Genomic DNA, 14,658 nt, shown 5'->3' with positions numbered 1-14,658 from the left:
ATTTCGGTTAATATTGCTCTCATCATGCAAGTGGAGAAGGCGATACAAGACTTGATTTTCGGCTTTATCTTCTTTGAGCCAATCTTGTAACGAGCACGAAGCTATAGCTGAATTTACTCGAATTCATTTCCTAATGTATGTAATAAAGCTATACCGTTTATACGAATATATGGAACGAAGTCTTCCTATTTCTAATACTAGAATCCTGAAAGACCAGATGGGTTTAATCTATAAATCCCCAGAAGTCGTTGTAAAGTATATAAATCCACAAGAGACGAAGGGACAGGAAGAAAATTTGTAATAAAAACGTTGAGATGAGCCAAAACTTGTCTGCCCTTTCATAGACACTCTCCAGATGCACATTAATTTCATCACATAAGGTTTAGCAAGAATGAGAATGGAGAGGCTGAGAATTGAAAGAGAACGTTTTATGAAGAAGAATTGATAGGGTAAGAGGGTACTTGGAAAGGGTAACTGATAAAAAAAAAAAAGGGATCGAGGAGAGAACTCGATTCTTGTGAAACTACAAGTGATGAAGAAAGACAGTTGTAGCACTGTCAACTACAACACATCATTCATCAGTCTAATATGAAAATTAATTCAAAGAGAAAAAGAATGAAACGTTAATTAATCAGGGGGTTACTTCTCAGAGCTTTATAGCTAGGATTACCAGCTGATCTTGTCTTGGGGAAACAGTACCCATGGTTTGAAAGTACAAGTTTTTCAAAGAATGACTATGTACTTTATATGACATCTTTAAAATACTTATCTTTGTATATATTGATTAGATTGCTTATTTGTACATTATATATATGTTTCATTGCATTTTGCTATCCTCGTGAACATGAATTACAAATTAGATTTTTATTTTTTGAAATAAAATTATAATTTTTGAAAGTCTGATTGCTAAGTTAATGACGTTTTTAACCTGTACCTTATAAAGGAATGGGCATAATGATAATACTAATGGTGATAATGTGGAGAGCACATAAGGGCACAAGGTAAAGTGTTAACATGTAATAACACGCAGAACAATCTGGGTTATTTACAAAACACAGTTCGAGTGTAGCTCTGGTGAATGATGATTTTTATTTACATTTAACTCATATTATAATTAAAAGGAGGACTTTACGTCTTTCCCGTGTGGTCGTGCTGTTATTTTGTTAGTAGTAATAATAGTAGTAGTAACAGCAGCAGCAGTAGTTGCAGTAGCAGAATTCGTTGTAACTTTTTATTGTTGATGTGATTCTTGCAGTAGCTTCGTGATGAGCCATTCACATAATTTTCTTTAGTCTTTCAATTAATTTTTAAGAAAGATTCAACTGAAACAGCGAAGTTGAAATTCTAGTAAATGAATAACAAAAGTGCGAAACTGAAAGCAAGTTAGATATTCAACAGAAAGGAAAATGGATCTGTATTCGTTATCTTATTTACTTAATTTTTGGCAATTACTCTGACTTCAGTAGTCTCTGACTAATATAAATATAGTATATATATATATATATATATATATATATATATATATATATATATATATATATATATATATATATATATATATATATATATATATGTGTGTGTGTGTGTGTGTGTGTGTATGTATGTATGTATGTATGTGTACATGTGTATATGTATGTATGTATATATATGTATATATATACATATACTATATTGGGTGTGTGTGTGTGTGTGTATTCGCATGGACTCCAGGGAGAATAAGTAGAAGGTCTAAAGGGCATAAATACAGAGAGTAAGGTCTATAAGGAAATGAGCAGAATCAAAAGTGGAAATAGAGAGACGCTGTCTGAAGAGAATGCAGTCCTGGGAATCGGGGTGTATTTTTAGGATTTGTTGAATATAGAAGAAAGCAGAGAGAAGGAGCTGAATGACACGTGAGTGGAGGGGGTTAGGGGAAGTTTGAGAAGGCTTGTGGAAGTTACTGTTGAGGTGGTAAGGAGGTGAATGAAGAGGCTGGAAAGTGGAAAGGTGCCTGGCGTTGATGGGATTACATGTGAGGGGCCGTGGCATGATAGTGAGTGAGGTTGGGGGGCTGACCACGGTGTGCAAGGTATGTCTAGATGAGGGAAAGCTGAGAGGAATAACTGATTCTCAGTATAAGAGAGGAGGGAATTATTGAGAATGTTATGAATTATAGGGGCATGATTTTGCTTAGTACACCAGAGAAGGTATATGGTAGGATTTTGACCGAGGAGGTTAGGCACAGAACAGGTCTTTCGATAGGGGAAGAGCAGCGTGTGCTGACACGAGAGAGAGGGCGTGTGGATCAGTTATTAGGTGTGAGACAGTTATGTGTGAAGTTTAGAAATAAAGGAAAAAGCTGTATGTGGCATGCATGAACAAAGAGAAAGCTTCGAGTTAATAAAAAGGCAATTAGGGAATTGTTGAGGATTACGATATTGACGGTAAATTACAGTGTGATAAAATTTGTTATGGTTTACATAAAGTATATGTGTGAGAGGGATTAGACAAGGGTGTGTTATGCCTCCAATTGCTGTTTAATATCTTTGTAAATGGAAGTGATTTAAGAAATCAGAGAAAGGACAATAGGTGCAGATACCAAACTGTAGGATTAGAAGGGTAATGAATGGAGTGTGGAATAATTAAGATTCATAGCTGATACAGTACTGACTAGGGATAGTGAAGAGGAACTGCAGAGAGTAATAGGAAAGTGTTTGCAAGATTATAAAGCTGAGAGTATAAAAGAGCAAGAGTAAGGTTATGAGTGCAAATTGGAATCAGGATGATGAGACAGTGAACGTTATTGTGGGCGTTGAGAGAATGGAAACATCAGATTCCTGTAGTAAGTATTTTGGGTGATGGGAGGATGAGAGAAGAGGCGAGGTAAAGACTATAAACAAAACACGAAAGGTGGAAGGATGTGTGCATAGGACTGGAAGGAAACTTCAGTGTCATTGGAAGCCAAGGTTAGAATGAATGATGGGAGTTGAACCAGCACTCCTCTGTGGAAGTGAAATATGGATGTTGAACGTAATAAAAGAAAGGAGGTGGAGGCTGTGGAGGTTAATAGCTTCCACTGTATTTGTGGTATATTGAGAACTAAAAGGATGAGAAATTTGGAGTTACACAGCAGTATAAAAGGGTCATTGTAGGTGAAAGGATAGCTCAGAGGTTTTTGAGATGGTTCATTCATGTGGAAAGAAGTGATCATGTGTTGTAGTTAGGAAGTATTGGGAGAAAGGAGGACAGGAGGATCCAAAAAGGAGTGGGTAGATGGTGTGAAAGAGGTACTGGATAGGAGGGATCTCAACATCCAGGGAATGAGAGAATGCATGCCTGATAGTTGTGAATGGTGCAGTGTGTATAAGGGTTTAGACACACTGCTACTTAGCATTCTGTTTAGCTGCATAAAGCATCTGGTATTGTGGAAATTTTCTACACATGGGACTCATCCATGATTCAGCAGTTTTAAGTTTTAATGTGGCATTGTTCATCGTCATTTTTTTGGTAACCATCTCCTGTCAGGGAAACAGCTCGGTGATGACGTGTGTGTATATGTATGTATGTATGTATGTATGTATGTATGTATGTATGTATGTATGTATGTGTGGGCGTGTGAGTGAGTGCACGCTCATGTTTCTAGATAGTTTTTCAGGGGAAACTCTCATGCTATAACAAAGAAATTATATAAACAGAAAAAGCTGAATAGATATTATTACCTTTTGTGAATAAATTATTAGATCTCATTTTTACAGATATAAATAATTTTAATTTCTTTGATGTCATTATAAATATTTCGTTCGCAATCCGTTCAATGCATTAGTGTGTTTAGATTTACTATGAACAGAGGCACTTTTTATGAATGTTAAAAATGTTTTGAAACATGAGAATATTAAACAAAGGGTTCTTTTATATCTGTTGTGTCAAAGGAATAAGACATTCCAGATTCTTTATAATTAAAACCTTTCTGTGTTACGAGTAATTATTATATCTGTGCCTCAAATGAGAAAATATTCCCTAGTATTATTTTATCTTTATAAATTAATAAGAACTTTATATGTAATCATTTTTCGTCTGTCATCATCATTATCATTGGTAAATTCCGCCACTTGGGCGCTTGCTGTGCTTTCACTTTTCTCTTTCACAAATCCCTATTCTTTCCAGCTGTGTATCTCACAGTTTTCATCGAAGTAGGTTTGGGTCTTTCAAGACGTATGGCACTCACAGGACCCCAACTTACACTATCCATCACATACCATTTTCCTTAAGGTTTTGGAGAAGAGTGGGAGATGGTACTTTAGGACATGTCCAAGCCATCCCCTTCTCTCATTCGTCGTTGTCTTATCGACATATAGAACGTCTGTAATTTCCCTTCCTGTTTTTCTCTTTCTGTATCATTAATAATATGAAGTAGTCTTGTTAAAGTTTTATTCTAAAATGACAAAATCTTTTAAAAATATAGTCACACTCATATCATGATTTGAGTCCTTCAAGAAATGCAGTTCATACTACAGTAGACTAAAGTATAATCTTATTTTCGTATAAAGTTTCAGTCTGTTTGATAAGCAAATCTTTGTTCAGCCAGCACATTGTTTCATTTGCATTTATTTAGTCTTTCACTAAATTCCAACTCAAGAGGACCTGTATTGGATATTATTTTTCTTCATTTGAAAGATTTAAGCTCATTAATTCTTTCTTCATTGGGTGTTATTTCAGCCCCTTGTGCTTACTGTGTCCTCATTACTTCTGTTTATCTGAGGGTTGTCGATCGTTACTCCTATGGAAACCCTTTCTGTCATCTCCAGCCACTTTTGCATTTATAAAATCCACGAGAATAGTAAAACAGGAGCAAAAGTCCCATAACATGCACTTGTAGCACCCAGCTATTTACTGCAAAATCTTTTAACTGAATCCTTTCAACACTGACTTTGCATATACTTTGTTCATGGATAATTTCAGTTAGCTTTACATCACCACCACCCAGGTGCCTTATCCCCAAGGACGTCGGCAGTCATGGCTCGCCACTCCTCTCTGTTTCAGGCTCTCTGCAGCAACTGAGCTGCAGACATTCTTCCTCCAGTCATTCTCACCAATCCATCCATATATTTTTGTCAAAGTCTTCCTCTCGGCCTCCTTCCATTGATTTTACCAGTGAGAGAGAGATGTTCTACTTCTTGTCTTCTCACTATGTGGCCCACAAAGCTTTACATATTTAAGAGTAATACCAAAGTAACGCAGAAAGTACCATAGCATTGGTATGTGACACTGTCGAATGCCTTTTTGTAATTAATGAAAGCCATCAGAAGGGGATTTTTAAATTCCTTGCGCTGCTGTGCAGTACACAGCATATATTTACACGAATGTATGATCTGTGTAACATCTCCCGTCTTCAAAACCAGCATATTCATCTCTTAAGTATTTTATCAATTTTTTCTCCATCCTACCTTACTCATGGTTTACTCAATACCTTTATTGCCCCCAGCAACTTTTACATTCATAATCGACAGCAATAATCTTCAGATCTTTTTCTTGTATTTCATGCACAACATTCCGCAATTTGTATCATTCATTCACCGCTGCACAGCATACTGTAATACTCAGATTGCGCCGTTGAAAAATTTTATCCTGTACATGAGATAAAGTCTTTATTTCTGAGTAATTTTTTATTTGTATACCACAAACTTTCGTAATTTCCAAGTACTTTTTGTCTGTACATCAAAGTAGAACCACTGCTCTCAAATAATATTTTATCTTTGTATCAGATAAAAAATTTACTCCCAAGTAGTCTTTGGTTTCTAAATGGAAAAATATTCCCAACTCACAAGTTAAATATCCTGGGCAAAGCGCAACTAAGCTAAAAATTTTTCCAGCGTTCGCTGAAATGGCTCCTTTACAGAGAAATTGAAATTGATATTTAATATCACACTGTAATAACCTCACTTTCCGCCTTGATTTCTTATTTTTGCATGCATGTAACTGGTGGCTTAGTTTTAGCTATACAAATCTAATTTTTCGAAGTAAGCTGTTGAAATTGTTCACACATGGCTACGAAGCCATGTGTGGACAATAAAGGATTTTCTTCATGAGAAGTTATCATAGTTATGCCAAACTCAAAGAGAAGGAACTGCAAACAATATACAGTGTTTTTATTTAATTTTGGTGCAGTGGGGTGCTACAGTGTTGGCTGTGTCTATTAAAAGACTGGTTGGGAAATGAAAGCTGTACGTGAAAACTAGTGGTGACAATCTTTTGGTAAAATGGAAAAGAAAAGTAAGAAAAAAACTGAAGCCTAGAAGTCTACAAAAGAAAGTCACAGATTGAAAACATTCTTTAATGGGACCAGGGGATATTTCTGTTCAATTTAAAATACAATGGTCAAAATCAGTATTCTATTCATGTCAGCAAGTGATCAGTTAAATTATATATATATATATATATATATATATATATATATATATATATATATATATATATATATATATATATATATATATATATATATAATATATATATATTTTTTTGCTTTTTATTGCAGTTTAGCAGCTGTCTGAAAATTCATTGCAAAAATATGTATTGCCGTTGGTATGAGATTCAAGAAATTAGTTAGATGAAAAAAAATGCAGAGGTCCATTTCAAAGAGTTACTTTGAAATTTAGAAGAGACTCTAGCATAGCTTTAAACTTTTTCATTTATAGAAAAATGGTCGAAATTCTTGCGTATTTAATTCGTACGTTATACTTACTTTACAAAAGTCAATCTTCTAAATTATGACATTGTATTTGTCATACAAAGTTTCAGACTTCTTAATTTAGTGCTTTCCTTCACAAAGTGTCAACCTCCTGAATAAGTGCATTATACTCGCCTTGAAAAGCGTCTACCTTCTTAGTACATAATACTCTCCTTGTAGAGAGTCAGCCTCCTCCTTAATTAGTGCATTGTAATTCCTTACAAATTGCCACCAGAATTAATTGGTACATTATACTCTCCTCACAATGTGTCAAACTCCTTAATTAGGGCATTGTACGTGTCATACAGTGTTAGCCTTCTTAATCAGTGCGTTATACTCACTTCACACAGTATCAGCCTTTTTAATTATTGCTTTATACTTGTCTTACAAAGTGTCAACGTTCTTAGTTACTAGATTATATTTGTTTTGCAATGTTTTTGTTTTGCAGTGTTTCAGCATTCTTAGTCAGTGCAAGTGGTAGCTTTATAATTAGAACACGCTTCTTATACTGTCATTCCTCTTTATTATTGTATTAAATATTCGTTTTGAAAAGGGCTGGTCTTCCTAGTTAGTCCATTTTACTTGCCCTACAAAGTGTCAGCCCTCTTTTAGTGCATTATACTCGTTTTGCCTCCTTGAACAGTACATAATACTCGCCTTGCCTCCTTAAACAGTACCTAATACTCGCCTTATGAATTAGTCCATTATATTCATTAATTAGTCCATTATACTCATTAATTAGTCCGTTATCCTAGCCATACAAAGTGTCAGCATCGCTAATTAGTGTATCATACTCGCCTTACGAAGCATCACCCTCCTTAATTAGTGCATTGTACTCACATCGGAAAGTGTAAGCATCGTTAATTAGTAAATCATACTCTCCTTACAAAGCGTTACCCTCCTTAATTAGTGCATTATGTTCGTCTTGAGAAGTGGTATCCCTCTTAATTAGTCCATTATACTCGCCTTATAAAGTGTCAGCCTTCTTAACTACGGTGTTATATTTGTAGTACAAAGTGTCAGCCTTCTCAGTATTCTCCTCACATAGTGTCATCCTACATAATAACCGTGTTATTATCCCTTTACAAATGTCAGCCTCCTGAATTACTGTGTCCCACTCGCATTCGAAATTACCATCCTTCTTAATTAGTTCATTATAATCACCTTAAAAATTATTATCCTAATACATGCGTCATACATTTCTAACAAAGTGCCATCTCTTTAACTGGTAGGTTATACTCAGCCTCATTAGCTCTCTTAATTAGTACGTTATGTTTGCCCTAATTAGCGCGTCACACCCTTCTTACAAACGGTCAGCCTCCCAAATTAGTGCCTTATTCTTGCTTAGCATAGCAGCAGCATTCATATAATGATGACTTAGTTTTCTGTCCGGCTTTCTAATCTATAAAAATTGTATTGTTTTTATGAGATGATGTTGGTTAGAGCAGACGGTCAGACAGGCCAGTAAGTGGGTACCAAAGGGTGTCAAGTGACTGTAAATTGGTTAGGTTAATTATTGTTAACGTTTTTATCAGCTGAGGAAAGTATTATGGTTAAACAGCTAAAAATAGTTAAAAATGTCTATAACACGCGTAAAAAATATAATTGTTACGAAAAACCATTTTAGGAATGTGGAATAGGAACAAATGAAATCTATAGTGTCTTCCTGCAAATAGTGGTCCATGATCTCGAAAATACATTTTCTACGTAATTAGTTTGCATATCATAAAAGAAACTATATAGAAATCTAAATTATTCATCAAGACTGATGGAGTTTTCAACCACAACTGAAATTTACCAGAACATCTTCCAATTATTTTATGCAAATGAACCTGAGAGGAAAGTGAGTCCTACTTGTTATTCATTAAATATATACAACGCGAGAAACAGTTCGGACAATTTTATTAGGTATATTATAGATGGTTCCTGTTAATTGCATTGCAAGTGTTCACAACACTGTAGTCTTTAGTTTTAGTGTAGTGAAGACATAATACTGTGGCTTTATATAAGAGAGATAGAACTATGTGATTTTACTCGTGTTCTTTCCTTTTTTATAGAAAGAGTATAGATGATTGTTCGTATATTATCTTTGTTTTCATTGCGTCTACTACATATATATATATATATATATATATATATATATATATATATATATATATATATATATATATATATATATATATATATATATATATATACACTGCAAAAAGGCTCAACCACGATTCAGCATTTTAAGTATGAATGTGTGGTGTGTTGCGCCTTTTTTGCCTTGGAGCCATCGCTGTTGGGGGAAACGATTTAATGCTATATATATGTGTGTGTGTATATATAAAATGCATGTACGAGTATGTACGTATGCATGCATGCATGCATGCATATATGTGTTTGCATATATGAGAGACTTCGTTAGCTTTAGAGTTTACATCTTTCATAAGTCGTGCTTCAAGTCCACCTGCATGTTTTTATAGCTAAGTACAAAATATATACAACTACTTTTATGTCTTTTTATAATATTTTAAAAAGCGAGAAACTACTTACAGCTAGCAATTTCCATGGTGCATATCTGAGAGTCAAGGGGAAACTTTGAGAGCTCCATCATACAGGCAAACAGCAATTTCAGTCTGGAAAGAAATAAAACGTAACGTGTTACATGCAATCTGAGATTATTGATAACCTTTTTTAAAATAAGAGTTAATAAATTTTTTTTAATTATGCTCAATTCTTATTCGTTAACGATACTCCATGCAGAAGAGAAGAATGGAGTGAGAAACAAAAACGCACGTGCACGCACTTACACACGCTAAAACGAAGACTGACTTACTATCAGGTGTATTTTCACCAAATTGTCTGGACCTCAGCTGTCCAATTTTCGTGACAAACAAGACAAAATGTACACGATTAAAAGACTCGGAAAAAAATACATAGATACGCAACAGTACATGATACAAAATATAAAAGTATAAAAAAACATAGCCTCATGTAATCACACCGAGATAAGACATACCTATCAGTGCAAGAGTATTTTTTTGGTCATTCCCATATTTCATACTTCTCCAGTATGAAATATAAAAGCTAAAGTGTCTTGGTTAATGTTAATGTGGACAGCATTGTAGGTTATTCAAAGACAAATTCTAATTGGTTGATGGTCAGGTGGGTGGACTGCACATCCTGGTGCTCTCTCTCTCTCTCTCTCTCTCTCTCTCTCTCTCTCTCTCTCTCTCTCTCTCTCTCTCTCTCTCTCATGATACTGTGCAAGGATTTAGTTCTGGCTAATCCATATTTGCTTCATTGTTCAGCTTTTTACCGGGAAAATTGGAAGGCCAGTTTAACATCCTGTGTCACTAAAATTCCATTGTTGTTGGCTGAACAGTAGACACTGTAATTGGAGGGTGTCTCCTTCTGTAGGGAAATTGATGCAGCTTCTTTTATCACAAACCTCTTCTGTTTTCCTTTACCGTAAAAGACCTTGCTTCTCAGTAAAAGTGGTTCCACTTTAGGTCTGCTGTTGCATGTACAGTATATGTGACATGCTGGAAAATGGCGCCGTCGTTGTATTTCAACGTTGATGCCCTCGGAGATCTGTTGTCGCTTAACAACAGTGAAAGGTTTAGGGAGTGAATTCCATATTGGACGTGTACGCTTATGTTGAACCCAGTTTTTTACTCTCTTTAGGGATGGTTATGTTTCTCATAAATGAATTGCAAATGGGTTGATATCAACTTTTGGTGGCTGAAAATTCCATAAGGTTCACAGCCAGCAAAACCTCTGAGGACTGTGCAGGTTGCCATCTCATGGTAGATGGAAACTGCCTCTCAAAGCCTTTAGTCTTTGCTGTAGCGTAGGTGTTAAATTTCTCCTTTGCTTTGGATATACTCTGTTATCAGGTATTGATACTTGAATAGGTTAAAAGTCTCCCGATTCCACCTTGTTTCCTCTTGACAGACCTCTACTGCCTGCACATGTCTGAATGTCCCGTTCACATATGCCCAACATTTGTAGGTCTCGTTGTAGTCCCCTTCAGATTCAGGAATTTTAGACATATATGCCTCTTCACATTCTTCAGTACTGCGAAACTAAGGTCAGAAGTATCATAGACGACAGGCACTATATCCTGAAGCTCCTAATGGTTTTGAATAGTGTTGAATATCTTATTACTTACAGGTGTCAAATTGGTGGGTATGCTTTGCCTATATAATATTTCTTTAGTTAGATCCATATACAAGGCAAACAGAACTATAAAACATGGGTCTTTTGTAAAACCATCTGGCAGAAGAAATCGTTTTTTATTAGCAAAACGACTACTTTTGTGTTGCAGGAGACAAAAAAATTAGACTCTTAAGACGTTTTCTACGATGTTCGAGTGTTTAGACTCTACCCAAGTTTATGCCAGTGGTTTAAGCAATAAGGAAGCTCTTATACAGGATTTCTATAAATATTATAGAACTGATTGCTAAAAATCTTTAAACGAGGTACTTTTTTTGTGTTACAGGTTTCCTTGAACGCCAAATCACGTCAACTCCAAAAGGGTACAACACATCAGTGGGTTTCTGAAACCTGTCCACGGACGTTCAAATTACTGACAGCGTTATAAAATTCTGGATAAGGTATGTAGGTTAGATGCTTCATCCTAGAATGTTCTTGGAAATGTATTTGAAGAAACACTATTCTTGTGCTTCACAGAGTGGAGCTCTTGCCCTATTCAGATGATGTAACAGTTACGTTTGTTCTCGGAATCGTGAGCGTAGTGAAGAAATAATAATTTATTGGTAACAACAGCAAAAATCTTCAATCATCCAAACAAGACTGCTACTAGCAAATATAAAACTATGATTAAGATTACAGATGATGCTACAACAGTAAAAGAAAATTAATTAACGCGTTGAAATCAAAGACTTTCCTCGCACAGTTCATTTATTTAAAACTAATGTCAATATCATCTTTCCAAGTCGTATCATCACTTTGAATAACAGATGATTAATAACGTCGATGGTTTTTGTTTGTCAAGAACGCAAACAATATGCAGATCACGGTTAAATTATTCATTGACTCTTCCAAGTGTCCAACGATTTTACGGACTAATATATAACTTAAGGAATATACATAATATATATGTAAGTGTGTGTTTGTGTGCCCGCACATGTGTAAATGCATGTACTACACATATGTTTTGACGATGCATAAACACATAACGGCAGGTGTGTGCGTGACTGAGTCATTGCCGAAAGTTTAAACAGGAAATTTTATAACAGACAAAGTATAGTTTGAGAACAAAATTGGGAAAAGAAGGTCCATGCGGCTGCCACAAGACAAGAAGAAGCAACTCTCTTTTGTAATATCAGAGAACGAAAATAAATTGTCTGAGGCTACAAGGAGAGGAAAATAGGGATCCATTCATCAGTGCGTCCGATTTCTTAAGGGGAGGTGATCGAGTACGATAATGAAACCTTCACTGGACGTTTCCCAAAATGAACAGACGCTTAAAAACTTTCTGAAAGTTTTCATGGCAGAAATTATTCCTCGTACGGCACTCGTACTGAGTAATTGACTTTCAGCAGAGATATTGATGTCAAATCTCTTTTTAAAACTTCAAGTTATTCAATACTCTTCATAAGACGTGGGGACGAGGTTATGTTACAAAGATTCTTCGAAATCATATCGGTTCAAAAATAAAAAAATTGTTGAATTGTATTTCTTAGCTTCTGACGGCGATAGTTTTCCAGAGTATAATTTTCTGTATAACAGCTCATTCTTGCAAAGGGCTGGTTTAATTTATATGCTAATAAGTAATAGTTATAACAGTGCATTTAAAAAGCTTAAATTCCACGCCGTTGAATTGCCCTACCCAACCAACATTAAACCTTTTTCTCTCTTCTTTCTCATTGAATTATCAGTATATTTCTCATTCATAATTATATTTTCTGTTTTTATATGATAAATTTACTTGCACATGATTCCACGCATATAAATTTTGTCTAAATAAGAAAAAAATGTATAAAATCAATCATGATTATTATTCAATAAGCAGTTTTGCAATAATAATTAAGACTTACCAATGTCGGTAGAGCCTAGAATATAAAATCTTTTTTTTAATGAAATGAAATCAAGATTGCGAGTTAATCAGTATAAATAAGTACTACAATAAATTAAAATCACCGTAGCTATGAAGGTGATAGCTACATTGATTTTAATTTGTAATTGTACTTCTTTATATTGATTACCTGGCTATCATCTACATCTGCTGGCAAGAGAAATACATTTTCAAGCAGTTCATCGAGAGTAAACTTTTAGGTGACTTGCCATAACAAGAATTTAAGATTCATGATTATTAAACTTGAATCCTGAGCAAATTCTGAAGTGACTCATCCTGAATAAATTTAAAGTGATACAGCACGACTAAACTTTCAAGTAACTCATTCTGACTAAATATATATTATATATATATATATATATATATATATATATATATATATATATATATATATATATATATATATATATAATATACATATATATATATATTATATAGGTCATTTGTCTTTCTTTTACTAGAATACTGTTCTCCGGTACGGATGTCTGCTTCTGCCAGAGATTTATCTCTTTTGGATAACATATATATTATATAGGTCATTTGTCTTTCTTTTACTAGAATACTGTTCTCCGGTACGGATGTCTGCTTCTGCCAGAGATTTATCTCTTTTGGATAGAGTGGTTCGTGGTGGTAAGTTTGTTTCCTAATATTAGCAGTTATGACTTGGACCATTGACGGAGGGTCTCTTTTTGTCATTTTCATAGTTGTACTTTAACAGAAATCTTTCACATTCACAATTGATCCCTGGTCCTATTTTCCTGCCGAGAGGAACTAAATTTGCTGAACAGCAGCACCAATATGCAGTAAATGTACCACGCTGTAGAACTTCTCAGTTCCAGAGATCCTTTATTCCTCACAGCGTTGGACTGCGGAACAGTCTCCCAGAGGATGTCGTGCAACTGGAACTTCAAAAGTTCAAGCGAAGATGAAACGCATTACTACTTTAATACTATCCTCCTGTCATGTAAATACATTTTTATCTATTTGTCAATTTATTGATTTAATTTTTCCTTTTTAATAAGTGAGATCTCTTCTTTTTGTATTTCCCTTTACCTCCTCGTGCTTCGTCCTAATGAACACAATATTCTTTGGAAGCTTGGGCTTGCTCCCTGTGATTAGGGTTCATCTTCTGTGTATATATATACTATATATATATTGTATATATATACATATATATACATATATGTATGTATGTATAAATATTCTGCTGTTCGACCTCTCTGCAGTGTTTGATTAGAAAAATAATCCAAAACTAAAGGAGAGACAAGTCCAGGGAAAAGCGTTCTCTGTGGAAGGTAGAGAGACAGCTAGCTAGTTGTTATTGCTTTCAAAACTTAACCGTTCCTAGCGTCTTATAAGTCAGTATTAGGGGCCAAACCCACAGGGAGGGTTTTCACCAAGCCACCTCTGGTGAAGGGGGGGTCTTGAGCTTCCTTTTTCCCTGTTCTATGCATTCGGCAATGTGTTTGTCAATTTTTCAGACTGCCGGGGGCTACATACCAGCATTGGGTACGACACAACAGCAAGCTCTTCCTTGGGCGAGTCGGTAGAGTTGTGGCCTTGCACTCGTTAGGCCCGAGTTCGCCTCTCCGGCCGGCTGATGGAGAGTTAGAGGAATTTATTTCTGGTGATAGAAATTCATTTCTTGCTATAATGTGGTTCGGATTCCACAGTAAGTTGTAGGTCCCGTTGCTAAGTAACCAATTGGTTCTCAGCCACGTTAAATAAGTCTAATCCTTCGGGCCAGCCCTAGGAGAGTTGTTAATCAGCTCAGTGGTCTGGTAAAACTAAGGGCCCTTACACACGAGGACACTAGTGTCCGCCACCGGTGTCGGACACTAGTGTCCTTGCTCAAGACACCGCC

The 14,658-nt window shown here is 35.4% G+C and overlaps 1 protein-coding gene and 1 long non-coding RNA gene across 3 annotated transcripts in view; one reads left to right on the top strand and one right to left on the bottom strand.

Annotated features, from left to right (window-relative positions):
- Positions 1–14,658, bottom strand: part of LOC136831291 (glycine receptor subunit alpha-2-like) — an 805,495-nt gene that overhangs the window by 85,919 nt on the left and 704,918 nt on the right. For both annotated transcript variants that reach the window (XM_067091412.1, XM_067091413.1), the window contains exon 6: positions 9,245–9,327. In XM_067091412.1, coding sequence (XP_066947513.1) covers positions 9,245–9,327 — 83 coding nt within the window. The remainder of the gene's footprint in view (positions 1–9,244; positions 9,328–14,658) is intronic.
- LOC136831292 (uncharacterized) overlaps positions 1–14,658 on the top strand; it is a 59,562-nt gene that overhangs the window by 37,523 nt on the left and 7,381 nt on the right. Inside the window, exon 2 of the long non-coding RNA XR_010850829.1 lies at positions 11,196–11,310. This is a non-coding gene — a long non-coding RNA (uncharacterized lncRNA). The remainder of the gene's footprint in view (positions 1–11,195; positions 11,311–14,658) is intronic.

The sequence above is a fragment of the Macrobrachium rosenbergii genome, chromosome 48, assembly GCF_040412425.1.
Source record: "Macrobrachium rosenbergii isolate ZJJX-2024 chromosome 48, ASM4041242v1, whole genome shotgun sequence".
NCBI lineage: Eukaryota > Metazoa > Arthropoda > Malacostraca > Decapoda > Palaemonidae > Macrobrachium > Macrobrachium rosenbergii.
Note: the sequence above shows the minus strand (reverse complement) of the source record. Positions and strands in the feature narration are given on the sequence as shown.